This window comes from Osmerus mordax, chromosome 10 (assembly GCF_038355195.1).
Source record: "Osmerus mordax isolate fOsmMor3 chromosome 10, fOsmMor3.pri, whole genome shotgun sequence".
NCBI classification, from domain to species: Eukaryota; Metazoa; Chordata; class Actinopteri; order Osmeriformes; family Osmeridae; genus Osmerus; species Osmerus mordax.
Window position 1 is genome coordinate 1,383,611 of NC_090059.1, and position 25,982 is coordinate 1,409,592.

General features: G+C 41.5%; 1 protein-coding gene across 1 annotated transcript in view; it reads left to right on the forward strand.

Annotated features, from left to right (window-relative positions):
* The first annotated feature begins 740 nt into the window (after window positions 1-740).
* The window catches only part of LOC136950824 (alpha-N-acetylgalactosaminide alpha-2,6-sialyltransferase 1-like), a 28,252-nt gene continuing 3,010 nt past the window's right edge, over window positions 741-25,982 (forward strand). The window contains exons 1-8 of the mRNA XM_067245300.1: window positions 741-876; window positions 1,044-1,302; window positions 4,159-4,321; window positions 4,551-4,710; window positions 16,103-16,241; window positions 16,342-16,445; window positions 16,890-16,973; window positions 17,062-17,161. Of these exons, the coding sequence (XP_067101401.1) occupies window positions 770-876; window positions 1,044-1,302; window positions 4,159-4,321; window positions 4,551-4,710; window positions 16,103-16,241; window positions 16,342-16,445; window positions 16,890-16,973; window positions 17,062-17,161 (1,116 nt within the window). The 5' untranslated portion in view covers window positions 741-769. The remainder of the gene's footprint in view (window positions 877-1,043; window positions 1,303-4,158; window positions 4,322-4,550; window positions 4,711-16,102; window positions 16,242-16,341; window positions 16,446-16,889; window positions 16,974-17,061; window positions 17,162-25,982) is intronic.

Below are 25,982 nucleotides of genomic sequence, written 5' to 3' on the forward strand. Positions count from 1 at the left end.
TGACACCCAGTTTTACACAACAAATCATTATTCTTTCAAAAATGGTTCCAAAGAGGTATAAACCATTTTCACAATCTTTTTTATGCATTTGGTCATATGGAAAGGGGAGGAGGGGATCCCTCACTGGATTGCTCTTCCCAAGATTTCTTTATTTTTTTCTCTGGGACATTCTCATGGTCTTGCTAAGGGTTTAGGCTGGTTATAGATGGCAGGCTATATTAATACTATTTGATTTGAAAATCCCTGTGCTAGTAGACACAAAAACTGGTTCTACCCCCAGGCCATATGATTATATCAGCTTACAGATTGCCTAACACTTTCACCCAAACACATGTGCTGCTATTATATTTCCTTTTTCTTCAATTACAAGTGGCTGTGTGTTGCGTTTAGTCTAGTTCGCGTCTAGTTCGTCACTGTAGTGCCGTCCTGTCTGTATCAGCCAAAGACTAATTTCTCTCTTTGACCTATATGAAAATATAATCATATTGATAACACTAATACTGGTGTTACAATTATTGTCCTAATATTATTATTTGGTAGGAATGGGCTAGTCAATATATGACAAAGTACACCCACAAGGCAAACTACTGCATCCGTTTCTGAAGTTTACCCTGAAGGAGGAGTTATGGGTGTCCACTGCCCGGTGAGATAGGAGAAGCCTGGGAAGGGCAACCGGCCCTGCACACACACCTTTCACACACACGTCACACCTTTACAAGTGCTGCATGGTCAAATAGTCCAAGTGTAACTTTAGAAAATATTGTCCATAATGAAATTTCAACACTACAGGAGAATTCATCTACTAGTTAGAGGGTTGGTGGCATGTTCCATCCTCTACTGGTTTTTAGGACATATATCCAGATACAGCCGTGTGCGGTAAGTTGTCAAAATATAACATTTTCCCCACAACTTTGTAACATGTACTTTCTTGCATATCTTATTTCCTGCATGAAATGCTGACTCTAATTGGCCTCAAGAGATAAATGTTTGTGTGGTCATCTCTGACTTTTTGAAAGTTTGTAACAACTTGACTCGTTTGCCAGCCATTCCCCTCCAATAGAAAGTATAACCATTCCAGAGATTGCATCAACCAGTGACACCTCAAATTATATAAAGACAAACCCAACTATCCAAACTGGGAACACTCTGACATCTGGGAGGCAAACCAGGAGACCAAGCAAGCCAACTGCATCTGCACACAAGGAGACCCTCATGCCTATTCTTTTCAAAAAGGACTTTAGTAAAGTGCCTGTTTGGGATTTTGAGGAAATTTACGTCCAGGATATTCAAACAAGACAGACGGTAATTCAATATATAAGTAATTCATGTATGCATGTAACACATATTTTTTGGGGTGCTAAATTCTATAATGTGCATTGCCTTAGGCAGAGCATATTAGTATCAAGCATAGATGGGTGTGTGATACTATTATCAGAGGTGACGGTGGTGAAGAAGTGACAGGAGAATTAATTGTGTTTATTGTTAATTGTTAAAGTTAAAATAAGTTGATAGATTATGTTAAGGATTGTGTAACTGGGTAGTGGAGAATAATACAAGGTTAAACATCGGACCAAGTTATTTGTAGTTTAATGTAAGTAATGATGCAATCACAAGATACACAATGAAAACAACACACCAGGATGTTCGTAGTCTAGTACAATGAATCAGTCGATGATGCAACAGCAGTCTCACAGAAACAGAGTCTCAGAATAGAACAAACGAAGGCCTTCGTTGAGAAAGTGGTCATGACAGAGATCAGAGAGAGTTCTGCCCACACCAAGTTCTGTCTCCCTGTCTTCGGGAGACAGGTCTTGTACCCCCCCCCCCCCCCAGAGAGGGAGGTCTGTGACAGGCGATTCGTCAGAAGACCGTGGAGTGGGAATGTGGTTGTCCAATTAAATGTCCAGGGCGTTCATGGTGGCACAAGGTGGGCAGTCCAAGGATCTGGTGATGTTCGGAGAGGGAGGGGGCGGAGAAGACCCACAGGTCTACTCAGGGAGGGGGGCAGACAAGACCCACAGGTCTGAGGTAATACAAGGGAGGGGGGGCTCCAGGGAAGGGAGTAGATCGCCCCAAGGTCCTGATGGCGTGCAGGGAGATGGGAGCTGCGCCTCCCAGGAAGGGGGGGAGTCGTGTCTCCAGGAGAAGGGGTGAGGCAGACCAGGCCAGGGTCGATGATGTATGGGGAAAGGTGGGGCAGGGTCTCCAAGGGGAAGGGGTAGATCATCCAGTGTGAAAAGGGGGGAGGGGAGGGTCTCCAAGGGAAAGCAGGTGGGGCAGGGTCTCCAAGGGGAGGGGTAGTGTGAAAGGGGGGACAGGGGCAGGGTCTCCAAGGGAATGTGACCTCAGAACAGAGTATATCCGAACTGCAAGTCAGACCAGCCGGTCTGACTCGTCCTTTAGCAGAGAAGAGTTACTGTCCCAGCATCACCTTATCTCTCATTTTGACACTCTGCTCCCCAGAGCTGAATAGCCCACTGTGCTCACACCAGACCCTGAGTGCCACAGACTCGACTCCCATGCTGGCTTGCTTGACCTCAGCATTCCACTTACTTAGAATCATTGGATATATGTATATATTAGCATAGATATATATATAAACACTAGATGTCTCGTCCGCGTTGCCGGACAACGGAGTCGAACGTCCGCACGTGGCGGCCACAAATTATGGTCATTTAAAAAGTACATGTAGATTCAACACAATGTTATGGGTGAGCGAGTTGACTGTCGCAAGATGGCCGCCACGTGCGGACGTTCTAGACTCCGCCGTAAGACATCTAGTGTTTATATATATCTATGTCTATTAGTATTAAAGGTGACATGACATGAAAACTTCACTTTAGGAGGTTATTTAACATTAATATGAGTTCCTCTAGCCTGCCTTTGGTCCCCCAGTGGCTAGAATTTTCGATCGGTGTAAACCAAGCCCTGGGTGTTCTTCTCCGCCTTTCAGAAAATGAAAGCTCAATTGCTCTGTTTGAAAATCTCCTCTTTGTTACGTCACAAGGAGGAAGGTTACCTCCCCTCTCTCTGCTTTGCCCGCCCAGAGAATCTGGCCTGCCCATAAGAAACTGAGCTCTGACCATGCAAGTGTTTTTATCCTCGAGAGACATCATGGCTTGCAAACGAACAAAGCATTACATTTGCTCAGTTTGGATGTACAAAGGAAAACAAAAATCTTTTTACAGTTCCTTCATCCGAGCCTCTGAAAACCCAGTATCTTAATTTAATTTTCTCTGGAAATGCGCCTACACAACTTCTGTTGTCGGCGCATTTGTTTTGTATGTCTGCGCCAAACACTTCAGTCACGACTGTTTCCTCAACTTGAGCTAATACAAAACTGGCCTTGCTGAAATTAAATTCTGGATCAGTACTAACTCTCCTTCGTCCATCTACTAACCTCGGACAAGTAAGTTAACTAACGCTATATCATTTTGTAGCTTTACTGTATATGGTTACCTAGCTTGCTACCCTTAGAATGTGGCTGTAACATTAGCTCTGCAGCTAACAGCTGAGTTACTGTCGCTAATAGAAAGGTAGATAGCATCAAGTATGTGTGTGAATACACATGCTGTAACATGAGTGTTGTACACTTCTTTGTTATTTGGATGTCGTTCTGCTGTTGGTGTTATGGCGCGCGCGATATCCGCCTTTCCCCTCATTGAAATGACTGAGTGTGTACCTCTGCAAACCAGGGTTATCAGATGAGAATGGGCAAATTCGAAGCATCTTACAGCAACGGGGATACAGCCATTGCGATACATCCATTGTAAACATTAGCGCATGGTGCCGCCCCTCCGCTTCTCATTAGCATTTAAAGCTACAGACACCAAAACAGCGCGTTCTGAGGAAAGCTCCTTGTGGGACTGCTAGTAGTGGCTGTAATTCTTTACCAAGGCTGAATTTCGGTAATGGGACTTCTGATACAGTATTAGGGGACCACTAAGGCCTATATAAAAGCATCAAAAAACAGGATGTCATGTCTCCTTTACGCATTACATGACATGTGTGTATACATATACATACGAGGTATTGATTGGTATAGCAGCATTGATCAGCAGTATGTTATCATTCCTTCACAATTACCGTTATGGATTGATTCATGTGTTGTCTGAGTCAATTATCTTCCTCTGTCTCTTTGTCTTTCTTTACTACTAGACGTGTCCCCGGTCTCTGCAACACACTGAGGACTTTGGCTTCAAACACGCCTTTATTCCTAATGTGCAGCTGTTTATGCACAAAGATCACCTCAATGTTAGTGAATGGAACAGACTGGCACATTTTAACAACCCATTTGGCTTCATGGAGTACAACTATTCTGGTCTGTGTATTTGTCAAAATGGGACTGTGTCTGTTCTGAATTTTAAAATGCACATTTTAGAATAGATTTTACAGTGTAATTTTTCCTTGGGAATGGAGTAAACTAGTTTTACACTCTTGACTTATATCATACCTTAAGGACATTATGCCTATTGCTCCATTACAATATGTGGTCATGAACAAGGCTGTACAATGACATGTCTGGATGAGGTGTGTGTGTGTGTGTGTAGAGGTGAAGGCAGCCGTGGACAGAATCCCTGAGGACAGCATCCCGTTTATGGCTCAGGGGGATCCCACACGATGTGTGCGCTGTGCTGTGGTGGCCAATGGTGGCATTCTCAATGGCTCTGGCATGGGGAAGGAGATAGATGCACATGACTATGTGTTTCGGTAAGTGAGATTTAAGATTTCCTTTAAGCATTGACGTCAATAAATGTTTTATATACATTTTTATAAAAAAGGAGTTTAAAGGAGTCTAAATAAACAAAAACAGCAACTTAATCTGCTTTTTAAATTGGGTTAGGATTAGTGATGATGATTAACAAATAAAACCGATGGCATAGTATTTTTGTATTAACAAAAGACAACTGAAGTTTAAAAAAAAGCAGCAAACCAAATGTGACGCCTTTGGAAGATAAAGTAACACATTTGGGTCCACTGCTTGCACAAAACTGTGCTAAACCTGTAAAATATAAATCGTATAAGACTGAAAACAATATTAACATGTGACAAGTAAAATAAGACACAAAATCACATCAAACATGACATTAAACCCGTTTAGAACTTGTGAGCGTTTGTATGACAGTATATATTACGGCTCCGCTGTGACAGCCGGACAAAGAAAGAAAACCAGAGACAAGGCTCGAAATAAAGAAAAACTATATTTTTCATTTCATTTTTTATTGAGTTCTTCATTCAACACAGATCACATTTGGGGAGACACAATCAGAACAGGTCACTCTGGCAACGCCTTTACTCCGCCTCACTCCCCCCTAGAGGGCGTAGTAGGCCCATGTCCTCTTACAAACTATATTTACAAGAACACAACTTGTACGAATCTGGGAAACCCGGCCAATTTCATTCTTCCTCGGTTCACCTTCCTCTTCAACTGTTGAGACCACCTCCCCAGATGTGTGCCATTAAAGTGTGATTGCAGGGCTCTCAAGTGTCACGCATTGAGCGTGACAGTCACTCATTTCGGTCTTTTGTCACGCACTCCCGCCACACATTGTATTTCTCACGCGGAAAAACTATTTATAATATATTTAATATGCCACAGCTCCCAAACGAAATTTCTCTGGCCGCGCCTCTCTCACTATGGAACCGGCAGGAATCAAGTGCGTCTCCCCTGAAGTTCTTAGTCGAGCCTGCCACTTATCACCCAATCCAAAATAAGAAAAGGTCTACACAATAGCTAATCAGAAAATACGACTATTGTATCTGGGTAAGATTTAACGCAACAACCAATGGAAAAAAGCATATCCTGGAATTGTTCACGTGATTCTGCTACAACGTCTTCTGAAAGTTTCGTTCACCTACAGAGGAAACCACGTGAGCTTGAGCATCACTTTGAGCACAGAGCAAGTCATGATCTCCTGTTTTAATGTTACAACTAATTAACAACTTGTTTGACACAAACAATGACAACTTAGAAAATGTTAGAAAAATGTTTCCCAGATAATTAGCATCAGTTTTTCATGAGTGTCTGTAACTAAACCAACAGTTTTACAGCCTGTTCACTGACAACACCTGTTCAGAACAAGTAGTCTAGGCAGTGGCGATTTTAGACCTTTTTTAGGGGTGCTGAAGCACCCCTTTAAAGAATAATAATTAAAAAGTTCATGAAGAAAGGGACATCCTTAGTTTTTTCATTCTTTCAATATTTTGCATAATATTACATAAATGTATGAATTTTTATCCAGTGAAATTAGGGATTTATTTACAGGCATGCAAACTCCTCACCTTTTTGAAACCAAAATGGGTAACCTACGTGATTCGTGGCCGTGGCCAACACAGCATTTTACCCATGCTTCCCAACTTTACAACTGGCTCTGGAACCAATGCTATACAAAAAATGTCTTTATGGTTAAAATAACATGACATTGTTTACAAGAGCACAGATTCTACATAGATATAGCCTCTTAATTTTGCGTTTAACTTTAAAATGTATTGGGACCATGCCCCCAGACCCCCCTAGAGGGTCGGGGGTTCGCCGTATCCTTCTCACCTTTTTCACCCTTGACCTGTTTGCATTCCTGTTATTAGCAAGGGGGTTTTGCACTTTTGCAAGGCACTGTATTCATGTCACATTGTCATTGGGGGCTGAGCACCCCTAAAGGTCTGATCCTAGAATCGCCCCTGAGTCTAGGCCTAGTCATATTTTCGTTATCACACGATGACTGACATATTGTCACATTATAAACATATTTTTCCAAATAGGCTTAATAATTTTATTAGCACTAAATACATTTAAGTGTTTTGCATAGTCGATGTTATAGGTCACTTTTAAAGTCATGTCATACTTTATCATTATATCCTGGCCATGGATGCATTAATCATTGCTGCCTTTTAAAGATGTCAGGTAAAAAGCAATTAATTAATTAATTAATTTGAGGGGGGGGGGGCTGGGGGAGGGGAAATGTCACTCTTGCCTGTCTTCAAAACTTGAGAGCCCTGTGATTGTCATTGTACACTACTGTCCTTTTTGTGCAAATTAACGACTGTCCCAGATGAATATCTAAGTGGGACAAAAAATTTAAAACGATTTTGCACGAAAACGGAATTGCAACTTTCAAACGCTATTTTGCCCTGCAAGACTGCATTTGATTAGTAAAATCATGTCTAATTAAACTTGCTAGCTCGCTCCACCAAAACTTACGTTACGATTACTCACATTTTTATTTCATGACACATCGAAAATGACGCAAATTGTGGTACAGCTGAACTTGAACTGATGTTTCGACTGAATGGCAATAACAAGGAACGTCACAAGTCACTGGCTAGCTAACTAACTAGCTAGCAAGATTACATACAATCCATTCGCTAAAGTTGACAATACAACACTTGGATTTTTACCAGTATTCCTCACTTCTGGACAAATTGGGTCCGTGTAGGCCTACCTTGTGGCCATTGGTGTTTCCATTTTGCAACCCGTGTTGACAAACGCAAAATAGGGCCGTAATATCGTTTTGTCACTTCCCTTACAAAAAAAGAAGTAAATTAAAGTATAATATAAGTATACTAAAATATTGATAGTACACTTTTAGTTCACTTTTGATATACTTTTAAGATGTAGGCCTATGCTTAGAAACTAGTTCGCTTTTAATATACTTTTAAGAAGTATACTTAAGAAATGCTTAGAAAATAGTTCACTTTTGATATACTTTTATGTATGCTTTGAAAATAGTTCACTTTTGATATACTTTTAAGAAGTATACTTAAGAAATGCTTAGAAAATAGTTCACTTTTGATATACTTTTATGTATGCTTTGAAAATAGTTCACTTTTGATATACTTTTATGTATGCTTTGAAAATAGTTCACTTTTGATATACTTTTAAGAAGTATACTTAAGAAATGCTTTGAAAATAGTTCACTTTTGACGTACTTTTATGTATGCTTTGAAAATAGTTCACTTTTGATATACTTTTAAGGAGTATACGTAGAAAATCGTTCACTTTTGATATACTTTTAAGTATGCTTTGAAAATAGTTCACTTTTGTAAGAAGTATACTTAGAAAATAGTTCACTTTTGATATGCTTAGAAACAGAAAATGGTATACATTTCTTCTGGAGTAGGATGTACGTTTTCTATTATTACACAGCAAAAACAGCCAAAATAATTTAAAAGTACAATACAGGTAAATTTTTTTAGATCCATCTCATTCTAATTATTCATGTCTAGGAAAGTCTATTATGCATTGCACACTGAATCTTTTTTGTTACTGAAGCTGCAACCTTAATTACTGCCAAAACATTCTGAAACCCTATAATCTTATACTAATAATTATCAATTGGAGTATTAATGGAAAAAACGAAAAAGCTACTTGAGAAAGAAGCAGACAGAAGGGTTGCATTTGAAGGTTAAACTGTCAAACTGCCCGAAGAATGAAATGACGTGAAAAAATGAAGATAGCGTGGTTCATTGGCTGGTCAATTCCCATGATGCAAGGCGGTAAATAGTGTTAAAATTTGCTGATAAGTTTGCCGTTTGTTCGAAATACAAATGTGACTTCATGAATTTCGTTTTGTTGAGTGGAAATTGTCATTGTTGTGCTGGTTTGCTATTGTAGCCATGAGTTAAATGACTGTTACGTTAAACAAGAGCTGGATTATTATACCTCTAATGTTTACGTAGTAATTAGCTTCTTTCAGCTAAGAATCTGCCGTGTCACTTTGCGAGGATCCGCCAAGTGACGCAAGCTCAGCGGTGGAATATTTAAATATATATAACTAGATCATAGTAAATGGACGTTTATTAGGTTCCTCCGTTAGGAGGGAACCTATTGTTACATTTACATTTACATTTATTCATTTAGCAGACGCTTTTATCCAAAGCGACTTCCAAGAGAGAGCTTTACAAAGTGCATAGGTCACTGATCATAACAACAAGATAGCCACAAAACATTGCGAGTAGCCAAAACATGAAGCACACATTGTGACCAACCAAAATAAGTGCCAAAGGGAAGAACCATAAGAGCATGTAGTTAAACAAGTTACAATTAAACAACATGAACCGCTATAAGTGCAAGTGTACCTGTGGAAAAAGCAAGCAATAATAATAAAAACAATATATCACAGCGAGTACAAAAATTTAAGTCAGTTACCACTAACCACAAGAGCAACAAGTCTCTAAGCAAGAGTCATTGTGATCCTTGAGGAAACTAACATCGGGTCAAGCGAACCGTTCCTAAGTTGTTGGTTATTATTAGGTTCCTCCGGTAGGAGGGAACCTATTGTTATTGTTGGTATTCTTATTCTTATTCTTATTATTTTTCTTCTCCTTGCGCCCCAATATCTCAAAAAGTCCCTGGTCATAAATTTTCTAATTTGGCACATTGATACTACATCCAAGTGGGTACCCCCACACCAATTATGGGACGATTTTCAAAGTGATGGCATTTCCACCCCATTGCTCCAATTCTTCTGAAACTTGGTGTGCATGCCTCATTTTTCATGAGGAACAAAAAAGCCTCAAGGACCCATAAGGTCCGCCATGATGGATTTTCCTGTACTGTGATAATTTGGGAAAACCTTCAAAATTCCTCTTCTCTTGAACCAAAGGTGAAATTGACTTGAAATTTGGTACAGATATTTATCATTGACGTATTTAAAAACGTTACTTAAGGCAATTGAATCAAGTACAAAATGGCTGAAATGGGTGTATTTATGTAAATGTCCACATTGCCTCAATATGTTTGTGTCACTAAATCAAATGTATTTTTGAAGGATGGTTCAAACCTAATAGGCTTTAAGGTGACCCTGAAGTCCCATGCAAAGTTTCACCTTGATATGTTGAAATATGACTGAATTACAGCTGTTTGAACTTCGACCAAATCTGACAATGCTCGCCATTGGAGAAACAGCTTTTTTTATTATCCAGTTTTGTGTAATCCCTGTCTGGGAATGTCTCAATTGGCTGAGATGTTGTGCTGGTAAGCAAAGGGTTGTAGGTTCAAAACCAGTCAGAGGCATAGTTTTTAATTTTTTATTCTGACAAAATGGTTTCTAGTCTTCCGATCAATCCTCCGGTTGTAAAAACATAGCAATGCGTGTTTATTTGAGCCCATCACAACACTCTGATCATCTGTTTAGCGAGACTGTGTAAACCACTGCAAAACAAGCCAGGTTCACCACAGTATCTAACTACTTGTAGTCTATGCAGGTAGAGATAATTCTAATGGCTATCTCTAATGAAGTAAATTGATTGTTCAGGTGGATCCCTTGCCTGTTGCACAAATTCATTTCAGTAACCCGGAAGTCAGGTGGCTGAGCGGTTAGGGAGTTGGGCTAGTAATCTGAAGGTTACCGGTTCGATTCCTGGCTCTGCCAAATGACGGTGTGTCCTTGGGCAAGGCACTTCACCCTACTTGCCTCAGGGGGAATGTCCCTGTACTTACTGTAAGTCGCTCTGGATAAGATCTGGACATGACTGACACTGCACATGTTGACCGCGTTTGCTAGTTGCTAGTTAATATATATTAGAAACATTACAAGACGGGGCTCCAGTGTGTGTTCAAACAAGGCCAAAAGTGCCAGACGGTATCAGTTGAAAAAGACAATCACACCCGTGCAAGAAACACTCCCCAACCCTCCCTACCCCCACTTAAATTACCGCTTTCAGCTCTGTTGTACGTTTTAATGAAGTGCATTGAGGCAATCATCATGAGCAAGTTGAGGTCATGTGGGCTACCTTTGCAGTTTACATATAAACACAACTGAAACACAGCATTTCAATGTTTGCTGATGATTCCACTATATATTTAGCAGGAACTGATATTGGTGATTTAAATACAAAACTACAGATAGAGCTACAGTTAGTGGTGGACTGGATAAGGAGTAACAAATTGATTCTCAATGTATCTAAAACTACTTGTTTAGTGGTTGTAACTCCTTCTTCTTTATGTTCCAAACCAAAACTTGAACTCAGCATAGAGAAAAATTATGTAGAGCAAAGAGAAGAGGCTAAACTTTTGGGAGTGACGATTGATCATAGATTGTGTTGGGATAGACATGTTCAAAAACTGGTAACTAAAATGGGCAACGCTTTGTCTGTTATTAAAAGGTGTGAAAAACACTTTACCACAGACCGTCAAACAAGTAATTCATGCTTTGTTTTTTTCACACCTTGATTATTGTTCTGTTGTTTGGTCCAGTACCTCAACAATTAATATAGGAAAACTACAAGTGATGCAGAATAAAGCGACACGTGTGGCTCTCTCATGTGGGTTTAGATCAAATGTGGATAAAATGCATGAAAGCCTCTCATGGTTTACAGTTAAAAACAGATTTTGGTATTCACTAATGTTTTTTTTACACAATGTTATAACAAACAAAACACCTTTTACTGTATATTCAAAACTATCATTTAGTAATGATATACATCATTATCCAACAAGGCATGCAGTAGGAGGTAGTTTTATTTTACCTAAAGTGAGAACCAAATCAATTCAACGTTCAGTCAGGTATAGAGCAATGTGTGAATGGAACTCTCTTCCAAATACCATCAAACAACAAAACACTCAGTATGGTTTTAAAAAATCACTTAAGAACTATGACCTTCAAAGACATTTCAATATCTAAGATAAATTTTGAGAGATTCAGTCATATGGCTTTCGTTATCTTATTTAAAAATAAATAAAAATAATAAAAAATCTAGTCAGGTGGCTGAGCGGTTAGGGAATCGGGCTAGTAATCTGAAGGTTGCCAGTTCGATTTCAGCTGTGCCTAATGACGTTGTGTCCTTGGGCAAGGCACTTCACCCTACTTGCCTCAGGGGAATGTCCCTGTACTTACTGTAAGTCGCTCTGGATAAGAGCGTCTGCTAAATGACTAAATGTAATGTTATGTATTTGGGGTAGCCTAATCTTGTCAATTTTCTCAATATTAGTATTTTTATTTATTTTTCGTGTGTGATTAATTGTGTTAATTGTAAAATATGATTTGTAATCTGAATAATGTCTTGTGTGTATGGTGTAAATTGTATTGTCACATGATAGATTGTAGGACCCCAAGAAGAATAGCTTTCAGCTTATGCTGAAGCTAATGGGGATCCAAATAAAAACAAACAAACAAAAGACAGAGGCACTGTTGTGGATACTTTTTTCAAAGTTCAATTTGTTGGATATAAAAGGTGTAGCACAGACGAAGGAAATCAGATTTTCCTGGGAACCCTCTCATTGCTGCTCCGTGCTGTTTTTGGACTTTGAAGGAGTTGAATTTGGACATAAAATATGATCAGAACTTTGAAAAAAGTATCCACAACAGTCTCTGTCAGTTGTGTGTCTATGTAAACTGCAAAGGTAGCCCACATGACCTCAACTTTCTTACGATGATTGCCTCAATGCACTTCATTAAAACGTACAACAGAACTGAAAGCAGTAATTTAGGTGGGGGGAGGGAGGGTTGTGGAGTGTTTCTTGCACGGGTGTGATTGTCTTTTTCAACTTATACCGTCTGTCACTTTTGGCTTTGTTTGAACACACACTAGAGCCCCGTCTTGTAATGTTTCTAATATATATTAAAGAAACTAGGGTTCATCAAAGATTTATTAACTAAGTATCAACTAGCAAAAATGTGCTTCCAGTTTGGTGTGTGTGTCTTCTACTAAAGAACCTGCTGCTATGTTGTCAAGATTGTAGGCCTACAGATCACAGAAAAAAAGAAAAGAAAAAAAAGCTAGTCGTTGCTGCCCTCTGGTGTTCGATAGTAATTACACCCCCAATCATTACACGTCTCTCCCCCTCTCTCTCTTTTTCACTTGTGCCAGTATGCATAATACGGCCGATCAAACAAATGAGTAAATGGCTCGTTATACCGTTTGTGTTATATGGTTATTCCGTAATTCCAAAATGAAACAAAACAACGGAAACCACGCATTTCCCCATCATCTGGTTCTGACATCCAAAATGGACAAATCGTTATTACGAGCCTATTTTTCATCTTTTGCAGATATCAGCATAAAGGATATAGAATAATCAAAACAACGATTAATGGCTCGTTATACCATTTGTGTTATATGGTTATTTCATTATTCCAAAACAAACTAAACAACCAAAACAAGCCGTTATACTTAAATGTGTGTTTGAGTTACTAAAATGACAAAACGATATTACGGCCCTATTTTACGTTTGTCAACACGGGTTGCAAAATAGAAAAACCAATGGCCACAAGGTACACGGACCCGACTTTGCACGTTTCTCTTCTTCCTTTCTTTTCTTTAAATTCCGCCCCGGATGGCTTTTGCCTCTTCATTATTTCGTTCTTCAAAGTTCTTGAACACACACACTCTAACCAAACGCCTCACTGTGCTAGCATGTTCTGATAACACCAAGGAGGTACCAGATATGTGTCGTTCGTGAACGATTCGTTAATTTTGAACGAATCCTTACAAGGACTCGGGAGTAACGAGTCCTCTCAAAGAGTGATTCGTTAATTTTCTCGTGGCCGCGCATCGGGACTGTTACATAGGCTCGTCCAAGTAAACAGAAATGATTCGTTCATTTCCCGACTCGGTCTTCGGGTACGAGTCTTTGGATCATTTTTCATTCTTCTTTTAGCTTGAGGAAACTCTAGAGGGAACGATTCGTTCATTTCCCGACTCGGTCTTTCTACGAGTCTCTGGATCATTTTTCTCGTGACCTGCATAGGCTCTGTAGTGGTAGCTAGAGGAAACTAACGATTCGTTCATTTCCCGACTCGGTCTTTCTACGTGTCTTTGGATCATTTTTCACGTGACCTGCATAGGCTCTGTAGTGGTAGCTAGAGGAAACGAACGATTCGTTCATTTCCCGACTCAGTCTTTCTACGTGTCTTTGGATCATTTTTCACGTGACCTGCATAGGCTCTGTAGTGGTAGCTAGAGGAAACGAACGATTCGTTCATTTCCTGACTCGGTCTTTCTACGAGTCTTTGGATCCTTTTTTCACGTGACCCGCATTGTATTTTTTAGTAGAGGAAACAGTTTCCTCATTGCCTTTCGCGTGGCCGCTGTTTTAGTAAGATGTGAATGATATTCGCTCAAGTCATCATACTGACTGGTTTTGTGATTTCACTTTACATTTACACTTACAGTTTAGTGCAGTGTAATTGTTTGCCGTGATAATTAAATGCTAGTGTGATAATAAATGACCAAATCATACAAACTGTCATAATACATTATTTTAATGCTGGAATTTCTTTTAAAATAGTATCTGCTGGTGCACATGTCATGCACTAACCTACATTAGAATATTATACGTGTTTGCAGTGGACGGATAGCCCCCCCCCCCCCCCCCCCGTTGAAATGAACGAATGACTCGAAAAAGGATTCGTTCATTTTACCGAACGAGATTCAAAGAACCGAAATGATCCGAACTTCCCATCACTAGTACCAGAGCCTGTTTAAGGAGAGCCTGGCCACTCCCTATTAAGCCCCATTGTACCAAATTTTGTTGCACTTCCACCATAGTTCCACTGGGAGTGATCGCGGTCGAGTGCAGAATGAATGGGAGTCTATGGAGCTAAACGGCTAAATTTGTCTCTTTCACCTGATTGTCGTTGAGAAATCTCAGATTTGATAGTAGTTTTTGCATGTTCAACATGGATTACAGGTCAAAAGTTGAATGAACGCGTACTTATGTCCTTTCGATTTCTTACAGGGCAAGTCGTTGTTGCCCATAACACGCTAGCATTCTGCTAACGAATGCTGATTGGTTAGTGAAGGACTGACTATGACCAGAGATCCCGCTTGATGGCATCCGAAGCAGAACCAGAATGTCAGAGCATTAACAAAATTAGCAACAACATTAGCAAACCAAAACTCTTTCTAGCATGTGTATTGACAGGGAGAACCTGTCAGCTCGAGGCAACCTGTCAATGCCTCGAGAGAAAAGTGGAAGTAACCAGAGCTTGCCGTCAAGCAGTATCTCAGGCCGTACAATGTGTATGACGTCAATGAGATTTTAAAAGGCTTTTTAGAACAGAAAGGCGACTTTAAAAAAATCTATCACCCAGCGGTGTGTATTTTTTTTGCCTCCCCTTTCGAATTCAGTATTCAAATTACTAGACAAAAAATGGTATCCTGAGAAAAGTGGATTTTGAGGGGTATAGCTCCATTAGACCTCCATTCATTCTGCACTCGACCGTTAGCGCCCTCATATGGAACTAGAGTGGAACTGCAACCAGTTCAGAACCCAGAAGTTTCCCGAGAGTGGCAGTTCTCTCTATATTAGACATTCTCTGGAGGTACGTACCCCTTCCGTTTTTCGATTTTTGGCTCAAGGCCGATTTATACTTCTCCGTTTTTACGGAGACGGACACAGGGAATGCACTCTCCGTGCCCTCGGAGAGCTCTACGTGCACCTCCTGATTTTCCTGACTATCCGTCTATCCGGCCGTCATTTTACGGATACCCTTTGGCTGTGATTGGTCCATATTAAGAACTGCTTGCGTCAGGGGCGGGGTTGCTGTGACCAACAAGACGGAACAGAATTCTTTGACCGCCATTGCTGTAAGTTTACAATTCATATTTCAGCTGAACAGTACATGTAAATCAGCATCTGAATTTAAATGTGACGAGAAATGGGCAGTGTTGTTGCTGAAAATGTGCTTATTTTATATATGAAACGGCTAATTTGTAAATTAGCTCCGACTTTTCGATAACCTAGCTAGCATCGCAGTGCAGCGCCACCTACTCTTCTGGCAGTGAAGTGTTTTCAGCACCCACAGCCTTCGGAGTACTATAAATTCAACCAATCTGTCCGACTCCGTCTGTAACGGAGTCGGAGAAGTATAATTCGGCCTTCAGACACTCTAACCAAACGCCTCACTGTGCTAGCTTGTTCTGATAACACCAAGGAGGTACGTACCGTTTTCGAAAACTGCCCAGCAAAAAAAAAAAGACCACCCCTGTAAGTGACAAAGGGGATTTATTTTTTATGTCTCTGTCAATACAGCTCTACATTGGCAATCCAAATGTAAAATCATACATAAGAATTACCAAGCAGTTTGCATTTATTCATTTAATGATGATTATGTTAATACCTGTTAATTATGTTTGACTTCATGGTGCTGTCTTTTTGAAGGATGAATGGTGCTGTCATACAGGGTTTTGAAGAGGATGTAGGAAAGAGAACTTCAGTTTATGTTCACACAGCCTTCTCCATAACCGCGTCACCTCTGCTTTTTAAAGACTTTGGGTATAAAAGCGTTCCCCATGATGAGGTATTGAATCCTACAACTTCATTCAAGTAGTGCCCTCCAAAGCTGAGCGATGCATTCAACAATGGATAAACAGGTTCTTTGTGTTGCTCTGCCCCTTTAGGGTATAAAGTATGTGATGATTCCTGAGGGTCTGGCTGATTACCAGTGGCTTGATGGTCTTTTTGCGAAAACAGCAATTTCCTCTGGGCTGTACCAGAGCATACAGTAAGTATTTTGTATATATTCAATATACATTCCTCCTCTATACATCTTAATTCTTGGAACTATACAGGAACTATGAATTCCAGGAACATCTCAGACTGGCATATCAGGCATATCAGACTTGTGAACCACACCTAAACACACATGCATCTGTGCCAATATCAGACTAACGTGTACTATATTAAACAAACATGCATCAGTGCTAATGCCAGGGGGCTATGAATAGTGTTTGAATAGCCAATAAAAATTATACAATGAGAGAAGCCTACTAATAGTTTGAGTGATAGCCTTTGAAATTGAGTGGACCAATGAAGCAAAGGAGTGAAAAATGAAGGCAATGCCCCAACATGTACAAGCACAGACAGAAGAGTATGTGGAGACTCTTGAAGGCAGGTAAGGGTTCAAATACCGTGAATTCCCATTTCATCCTCCTCCTCTCTCTGCTAGGCCATGGACATACTATGCTGGACAGTTTGATGAGAGACGCTTTTACGTTCTTCACCCAGACTTCCTTCGATACATCCGTAACAGGTCAAATGATAATAGCTGGTTAAAGTACCTACTTGCTTCATCCTTTTGATTTTACTATACTTAAATGTGTGTCCTACACCTCAAATAGATTCTTGAAGTCTGAATTCCTGAATGAAGAGAATTGGGCAATTGTCAGACCCTCTAATGGAGCAATAACACTTTTTCTTGCCCTGCACACCTGTGACGTGGTGAGTCTTAAGGCGAGAGGAAAGAGGATAATTCAATTGACTAAATACTCAGTTGATGATCTTGCCCCTAAACACAGATCTTCCTGAATAATTAATAACGAATTAGAGCAGTATACAGTAGTAGTAAAAGTATTGCGACTGATATATTCTCGATGGTTGTTATTTTGTACATGTTGTGATGGGGGTGGGGTGATGTGGGCTGTAGCAAGGCGTAGCCATGGAGTCAACATTGGGGGGGACGAATTACATTTTTAATGATAATTTCAGACAGCGTGCATGGTTGCCTTTCGTAGCGTAGCACATTTATATTTTTAGATCAATATATTGGGGAGGACATTTTGACCAGATTTGAATATTGGGGGGATGTGTCCCCCCCCCAATATATATTATGATTACGGCCTTGGGCTGTAGTAATAGAGGGAGACAGTATGCCACAGTTTGGTGCTTGTTACTATTATCCTGACTGATCTCAATGAAACATGTTCAAAGCACGAGATAGTTAACAATGTTCATGACAAAGGGCTGACTTGAAGACAGGAGGACAGTTTGGCCTAGCTAGCCAGCTACAGTAGCTATAGTTTGAGTTGAGAACACAAATCTGGATAAAACTTTTTGTCTATCAACCCATTCTGAAATGGGGAGGGCTATTGATCATTTGCATTAATCTGAATCAGAATCAGAAAGGTTTTAATTTCCATGAAAGTTTGCACAGACAAGGAATTTACTTTGGCAGGAAGGTGTATACATTCAACATTTAGGAATCTTAACTTAAGTATGTGGTCTACCTATCCTAAAGCTACAAAGTCTCACTAATCCTAAGAATAAAAAGAAAGAATATGAAATATAAAATGGCGATAATATACAATATAAAAATCCAAATAGTATAACAAATCCAAATAGTATAAAAAATACAAATAGTGTAACATAGTGCAAATTTGAATTAAGGTGTCAAGGTGTCATTGTACAGATAGTGGCTAAAGTCCATGTGAGCCCTTGGCCTTGTTGAAGAGGCCAGGGAAGAATCAGTTGGGAAGAAACTGTTTTTGTGGCTTGAGGTTTTGGTCCTGATGGACTGCAGCCTTTTGCCGGAGGGGAGTGATTGAAACAGGGTGTGTCCAGGGTGGGAGGAGTCGGCCACAATCTTCCTCGCTCGCCCTCAGGGTCCTTAAGGTGTGCAGGTCCTAGAGGGTAGGCAGATTGCAGCCAATCACCTTCTCAGCAGTGCGGATGATACGCTGCAGTCTGCTCTTGTCCTTGGCAGTGGCGGTAGCGTACCAGATGGTGATGGAGGAGGTGAGGATGGACTCAATGATGGCTGTGTAGAAGTGCACCATCATTATCTTTGGCAGGTTGAATTTCTTCAGCTGCCGTTGGAAGTACATCCTCTGTTGTGTTTTCTTGGTGAGGGAGCTGATGTTCAGTTCCCACTTGAGGTCCTGGGAGAGGATAGTGCCCAGGAAGCGGAAGGACTTCACAGTGTTGACAGGGAAGCCGCACAGGGTGATGGGGGTGAGTGGGGCTGTATTCCTTCTGAAGTCCACAACCATCTCCACTGTCTTAAGAGCATTTAGCTCTAAGTTGTTCTGGCTAAACCAGGTCACCAGGTTGTCAGCTTTCCACCTATAGTCAGACTCATCTCCACCAGAGATGAGCCCAATGAGGATGTTGTTGTCCGCAAAGAGTTTGACGGACGGATGACTTGAAGTGCAGCTGTTTGTGTACAGGGAGAAGAGCAGAGGGCTATAGTGTGGGAAGGGGTTGTCCAGGACAGTCCAATTGACTTTCAAATTGACAGTAGAACTCATTCAGGTCGTTGGCCAGGCGAGAGTCATTAACGGTGTGGGGGGCTCTGGGCTTGTAGTTGGTGATCTGCCTGAGCCCTCTCCAGACAGAAGCAGAGTCGTTAGCAGAGAACTGATGTTTTAGTCTCTCTGAGTACAGTCGTTTAGCCTCTCTCACTTAATTATTAAACATGTACTTCGACTCCTTGAAACTGTATCTGTCCCCACTCCTAAACCTGGCCTCTTTGTCCAGCCTCAGCCTTCTGAGTTTAGCTGTAAACATTTAGTCATTTTTTGTAAACCAGGGTTTGTCGTTGTTGTAGCTCACCCTGGTGCGTGTTGGTATACAGCAGTCCTCACAGAAGCTGATGTATGATGTCACAGTCTCAGTGAGCTCATCCAGACTATTGGTAGCAGTCGTGAACATGTCCCAGTCAGTACAGTCCAAGCACGCCCGCAGATCCTCCATAGCCTCACTGGTCCACTGTTTTGATGTCCTCACAGCAGGCGTACAGCGCTTTAGCTTCTGTCTGTATGCAGGAATCAGGTGGACCATGGCATGGTCAGAGTGACCCAGTGCTACAGTCTGCGATACTGCAAAATTTGGTATCAATCCGATACTAAGTAAATACAGGGCCAGTGTTGCCAATACCAATACCGATACTTTTTACTTAGAAAAGCAGCTTATCTACTTTCGTGTCGGGGAAAGCAAAGCCTCATCATTTATTAAGTGAATGCATCATCAATATGCAATTTTGAATGAAAATGGAAATTGAATTTGAACTGACATTGAATTTTCATGATCATTGAATGATTTAACCTTTAATTAATTGTTCATGATTATGATCATAATAAAACACAGGACAAAGAGTTTTGTCAAAAATACTGTTAGTATAGTGTGCTGCTGAGTCGTTAATGCACGTGCACGCCGGCAACAACACACAGCATAGTAGGGGAGGGGCAAAGTCAGCTTGAACGAAGCGAGAAGAGCGGTGTTTGCACAACCACTAGGATGTAAAGGGAGTTGTGTACTGAATGTAGAAGAGAAATTGAAACTGAAGTATTGATCTCATCACGCGAGTATCGATCAATACTGATACCAACGTTGGTGTGGATACTATCGATACTTTAGATCGATCCGCCCACCCCTACTCAATATCTGTTCGGCGAACACACGTTGTGCCTGCTTGGCGCTGGGCTGCGGAGGCATGTATACACCTGCCAGGATGAATGACGCGAACTCGCGTGGCGAGTAAAAAGGTTTGCAGTCAGAGCCGTCGCAGGGGGACGTCCAACCCAATCACGTTCAACCCACACGGGGACTGTCCATAATTCCGACAGCTATATAGTCATATACTGCTCGCGCGTGTGTGTGAGTGTTCTTGCGGAGCCACCCCATTTCTGCAAGACTCAGCAACCGACTCATGTTTGCGAAATCGGTCGAGCTCTCTTGTAGCTGACATTGTTTCTCCCGGTCTTCTCCTTCTTCCTCCTCGCACTCACCCTGTGGCGTAACGTAAATCTTGAATCTTGTACGGTAATTTCATTTTAGAGCACATCGAGTCAAGAACAGAAATAACAAAATATTGAAAGTAGAAAAAATAAAATAACAGGCAGTCAGGCGTGAGGCCCCCAGTGGCGCGAGGCCCTGTGCGGTTGCACTGTTGGCACAACCCATGCAACGTTTCTGTTTGCAGTTAATAAAAAATGATTCCAGATCAGGAAAACAGGGGCCCGTTCTCCGTATGTCGCTTATTACATCCGAGATCAAATGACACATCCGAGATAACATCATCGTTCTAATCATGATCTGGCTAATTCGGTTCTTCCAACACCTTTGTTGTTATGATTAGTATAGCTGGATTGAGTTATGCGTTGGTCTTAAAGGGGGTATGTAACGATAGTAGAAACCTTCATCAGCAACGCTGCTATTGGCTGCTCACATGTGTCTTTGACTGCTCACCATGGCCAAAAAGAGCGCCCCGTGTTTTCCGCAACAGAACCAAACAGAGCAAGAGCTTGCTCGAAGGTTACTCCAAATTGGAAGATTTAATCAAAACAGCAGGGAACACCTTTAAAGTCTGCAAAATCCACGAGAGGGCTGGCAAAAATTAGCAGACAAATTAAATGTAGTGACCACCTTAGATGTTTTATCGCTTATTACAGTAAGCTAGGCCTATTTGTCTTTGTATTTTCTTATTTTCATAATTACTTTGTTTATCATCTAATTAATGATGTAAATGACACCCTCACGAGAAAACCAGGCCATCTCTCAGAAAGTATAGTAGCCTGTCTCGCTGTGATAATTGGATCTGTCTATCATGCAATGTGCGATTAATATTGTAGCGTGCGGGGGAAACAGACAGGACTCAGGACACAAGAGGCAGAGACCATGTTGTCAGTTTGATAGCTCAAGAGCTCAGATATATTTTATATATCTGATATATATATATATATATATAAAATATATATATATATATATTTCCTTGTGCGGACACGCCAGCTACCCCGGGGTTGAGATAAACCAGGTTGGTGAAACCCGTTCAGAACCAAACCCAACTGTCTGCCTACCCGGTCAGGTACAAAAGCCCGCGTACGTTAACCCTCCCCTTTCTATGAGGCCGTGAGGGACATTATTCAGAATACCCTCTCACACACACAACTGAAATGCTCTCACACACACTACTGAAAAGTTCTCACACACACTACTGAAAAGCTCTCACACACATATGAAAAGCTCTCATACACACATATGAAAAGCTCTCATACACACATATGAAAATTTCAGTTAAAACGGAAGGTGTTTCAGTTGAAACGGAAGGTATTTCAGTTGAAACGGAAGGTGTTTCAGTGAAAACGGAAGGTGTTTCAGTTGAAACGGAAGGTGTCTCAGATGAAATGGAAGGTGCCTCAGATGAAACGGAAGGTGCACAAGGATGTCAGCTCAACCATGTGCTCAACAGCCCTCAAGCAATTTAGCCAAAGCAACGGCGTTACTCAACATATTGGCCTCAGCGGAGACAATCAGAACATTGTCTAACGCCTCTGACACACTGGCTGCGAAGCGCCTGGAAGCGCCGCGCAGCGCCACGATTGGCTACGACTGAGCAAAAGCTGTTCACACCAGCGCATTTCTCCGTGCCGGTCACCAAGCTTTTCAGCTACTCTAGGGAATCAGGTGGCTGAGCGGTTAGGGAGTCGGGCTAGTAATCTGAAGGTTACCGGTTCGATTCCCGGCTGTGAAAAATTACGTTGTGTCCTTGGGCAAGGCACTTTACCCTGCTTGCCTCGGGGGGAATGTCCCTGTACTTACTGTAAGTTGCTCTGGATAAGGGCGTCTGCTAAATGACTAAATGTACTCTGAGCTTTCCTTTACGCTGACATGGTACATAAACATGGCATTGGCTATATCCCAGCATTGATCCTTATCTAGCCTACGTTATTCTTGTAAAATTGTTGCTGGGGGTCATACAACTCCCTGTGCTTTTCAACTTCGTAATAATTTGATGTCGTCCATCTCCTTGAACTTTTCGCTGATTTTAGAAATCGACTTGGGGGTTCTCTCTTGTTAGGCTGTGTCTGAACGCGCGTGTGTGTTGTGTGCAACGCGTGACAACTCGTTTCTCTCAAACAAACAAAACAACTACGTGCATGCCAGCTCAACAGATCAATCCATTTATTTTCATTCGTTTTCATCACGATAACCACATGTAAAGGCCGTTCGTTACCAACATTGTGTAGTTAGGTTTAATATAGGGTGACCAGACGTCCTCTTTTACCCGGACATGTCCTCTTTTTGAGACCTAAAAAATGCGTCCGGCAGGGATTCCAAAATTGTCCGGGATTTTGCCTTGTCGGATATTTGTGTTTCTCTGGGTCTTTCACAAACTATTAGGCCCTTACAAGTTTTGGAAAGTGTATCCGACAAAACGAAGTGTCCTCTTTTTCGCAAAATCAAATCTGGTCACCCTATTTAATATAGGGTGAATATTGGTAAAGTACCTAGGGTACGTAGGCCTCCAAAGTAATATAAAAAATATATATAAAGTCTACAACTTTGTTGTATAAAGTCTACAAATGTTCACCTTAGTCTACAATTAATGTATGGCGGCTATGCTGTATGGGGGCCGACCTGGATGGCCAGTCAAGATTGTTGGGGGTATCAAATTGGTCACATCACTGGATCCCTGTCTGGCCTCATGTTCATAAAGCAAGTTGCGAAAGCATCTATACAATGATCCTAGTAGATTACTCACATCACTGGATCCCTGTCTGCCCGCATGTTCATAAAGCAAGTTGCGAAAGCATCTATACAATGATCCTAGTAGATTACTCACATCACTATCGTCATGATCATATCTGGACACAGCAAGAAATGCAGATAGAGTTTGTGTATGATCACCAAGCTCTCTATAAAGCCTCTCCTGACCGAAATTGTTCGACTCCTCACTTTGCAATGACTCAATACATTGCAGAGCACTAGTAAAAAAACGTACAATATCCTCTTCATTGCCTCTCACCTCAAAAAATAAAGTTTGGACGTGAAAAACAAAGAGGATCAGGTGAACATGCATTGTGGTTGAAGTACTACTTCAAATCCAGTAAAAGCACATGCACTTCCAGGTGTGGACTACCTGTTTCCTTCAGTTGAAAGGAAGGCTTTCCTTTTTAATTGTAATGCTCGTATTCACCACTGAACTGTTATATTCCACAATATTATGCAAGAGCATTTCAGTTGTGTATATGAGCAAATTTCACTAGTATGTGTGAGATTTTCAGTAGTGTGTGTGAGAGCATTTCAGTTGTGTGTGAGAGCTTTTCAGTAGTGTGTGTGAGAGCTTTTCAGTAGTGTCTGTGAAAGCATTTCAGTTGTGTGTGTGAGAGGGTATTCTGAATAATGTCCCTCACGGCCCCTCATACCTTTCAACCTTTCCACCAATACCCAAACCAGGCTAGACATCTCCCCCAATTAACCAATAACACTCAAACTTGTGTAAACCAACCCCCCCCCCCAGTCTATTCCTCAGTCCCACCCCCCAAGGTTCTACCCCCCAGCATTACAATATTAAATTCTGCCAATTATTTTTGCACCTTCTGAGAAAGGTTGTTGTCGTAAAAACCTCTGCTTGTAAAGCCGCAATCAAATCTTGTTTACATAAAATAAGCCTGCTCCAGAGCAGGTTTAAGCTTACGGACCTGTTGCTATGACAGCAAGTCCAGGATGAGCTTCGAAGAACGAACAATCCAATATCATGACAAATCGTCAACAATCAAATCCAGCTAACTGAGTTAGCGACGTACGGAGAACGGGCCCCAGTGCTGCAGAATCACTGTCCCATATTCACACCAGCCACTGTTAATGTAAAAACAAGTACCACCGCCTTTCGATTTGCCGGAGAGCACTGCCCAGACAGCATTTACATCTGTGCCAGATCCGTTTTCGAATCAGCAGATTCGTGCAGCAGTCACACTCACTATGCAGATCTGCACCGAATTTGCGCCAGACGTCTGTAGCAATGCTGACTGGGAGTCAGGTGGCTGAGCGGTGAGGGAATCGGGCTAGTAATCCGAAGGTTGCCAGTTCGATACCCGGTCATGCCAACTGACGTTGTGTCCTTGGGCAAGGCACTTCACCCTACTTGCCTCGGGGAGAAGGTCCCTGTACTTACTGTAAGTCGCTCTGGATAAGAGCGTCTGCTAAATGTCTAAATGTAAATGTAATGTAGCTGCAGCTGCAAGACCTAGTGAAATATTATATACAGCTAGCAAACTAACGCTAGCATCGCTAATGACATCGGTACTCTACTTCGGTAGAGTAACCAAGCTCTTTGTAGGTTGGTAATTGGAGTTAGGTTTAGATATAATTTTATATGGTCGTGTGGACAATAAGACACAGACGCAGTCTTTTTTCACAACTTTTATTTTCCCACTGCTCTTCTTGACATCGCCATTCGAACAGCCCTCACTGACTTCACGTAATGCTTACGTCATCATCATGCCTACGGAAACTCCCGAGGGACAAAACACCCTTGTCCATTGAACATAGAAAGGTCTTCTACAGTAGCAGTAGCGGTAAGAACCGAAACTGTATTGTACTGTAGCGAGTGGTACGTGCCAGTGGAGCGAGTGGTAGTGATGTGTCGTTTGTGAACGATTCGTTCAATTGAACGAATCCTTACAAGGACTCGGGAGTAACGAGTCCTCTCAAAGAGTGATTCGTTCATTTTCTCGTGGCCACGCATCGGGACTGTTGCATAGGCTCGTCCAAGTAAACAGAAATGATTCATTCATTTCCCAACTCGGTCTTCGGGTACGAGTATTTGGATCATTTTTCACGTGACCTGCATAGGCTTTGTAGTGGTAGCTAGAGGAAACGCTAGAGGGAACGATTCGTTAATTTCCCGACTCGGTCTTTCTACGAGTCTTTGGATCATTTTTCACGTGACCTGCATAGGCTCTGTAGTGGTAGCTAGAGGAAACGAACGATTCGTTCATTTCCCGACTCGGTCTTTCTACGAGTCTTTGGATCATTTTTCACGTGACCTTCATAGGCTCTGTGGTGGTAGCTAGAAGAAACGAACGATCGTTCATATTACTGAACGAGATTCAAAGAACCGAATCAGTAAAATGATCCGAACTTCCCATCACTAGTGAGTGGTACGTGACAGTAGCTAGTGGTACATGCCAGTGCCTCCACTGGCACGTGACAGTGGCTAGTGGTACGTGCCAGTGCCTCCACTGGTACGTGACAGTAGTTAGTGGTACGTGACAGCGCCTCTACTGGCACATGACAGTTACTGTTCTGTTGATAGTGGTAGCAAGTGTCTCGTGGCAGTTGCATTGGGTGTCTTGCAGCTTTTGTTTACTGTCGCGTACAAAGTAGTCACCATTACACTATATTCAACATAATTTATACATTATGTTGAATATAGTGTAATGGTGTGACTGTAATGTAAAGCAGACTTTACATTAGAGGCACTGTCTTGTACCACTTGCTCCACTGGCACGTACCACTCGCTACAGTCAGTACAGTTTCGGTT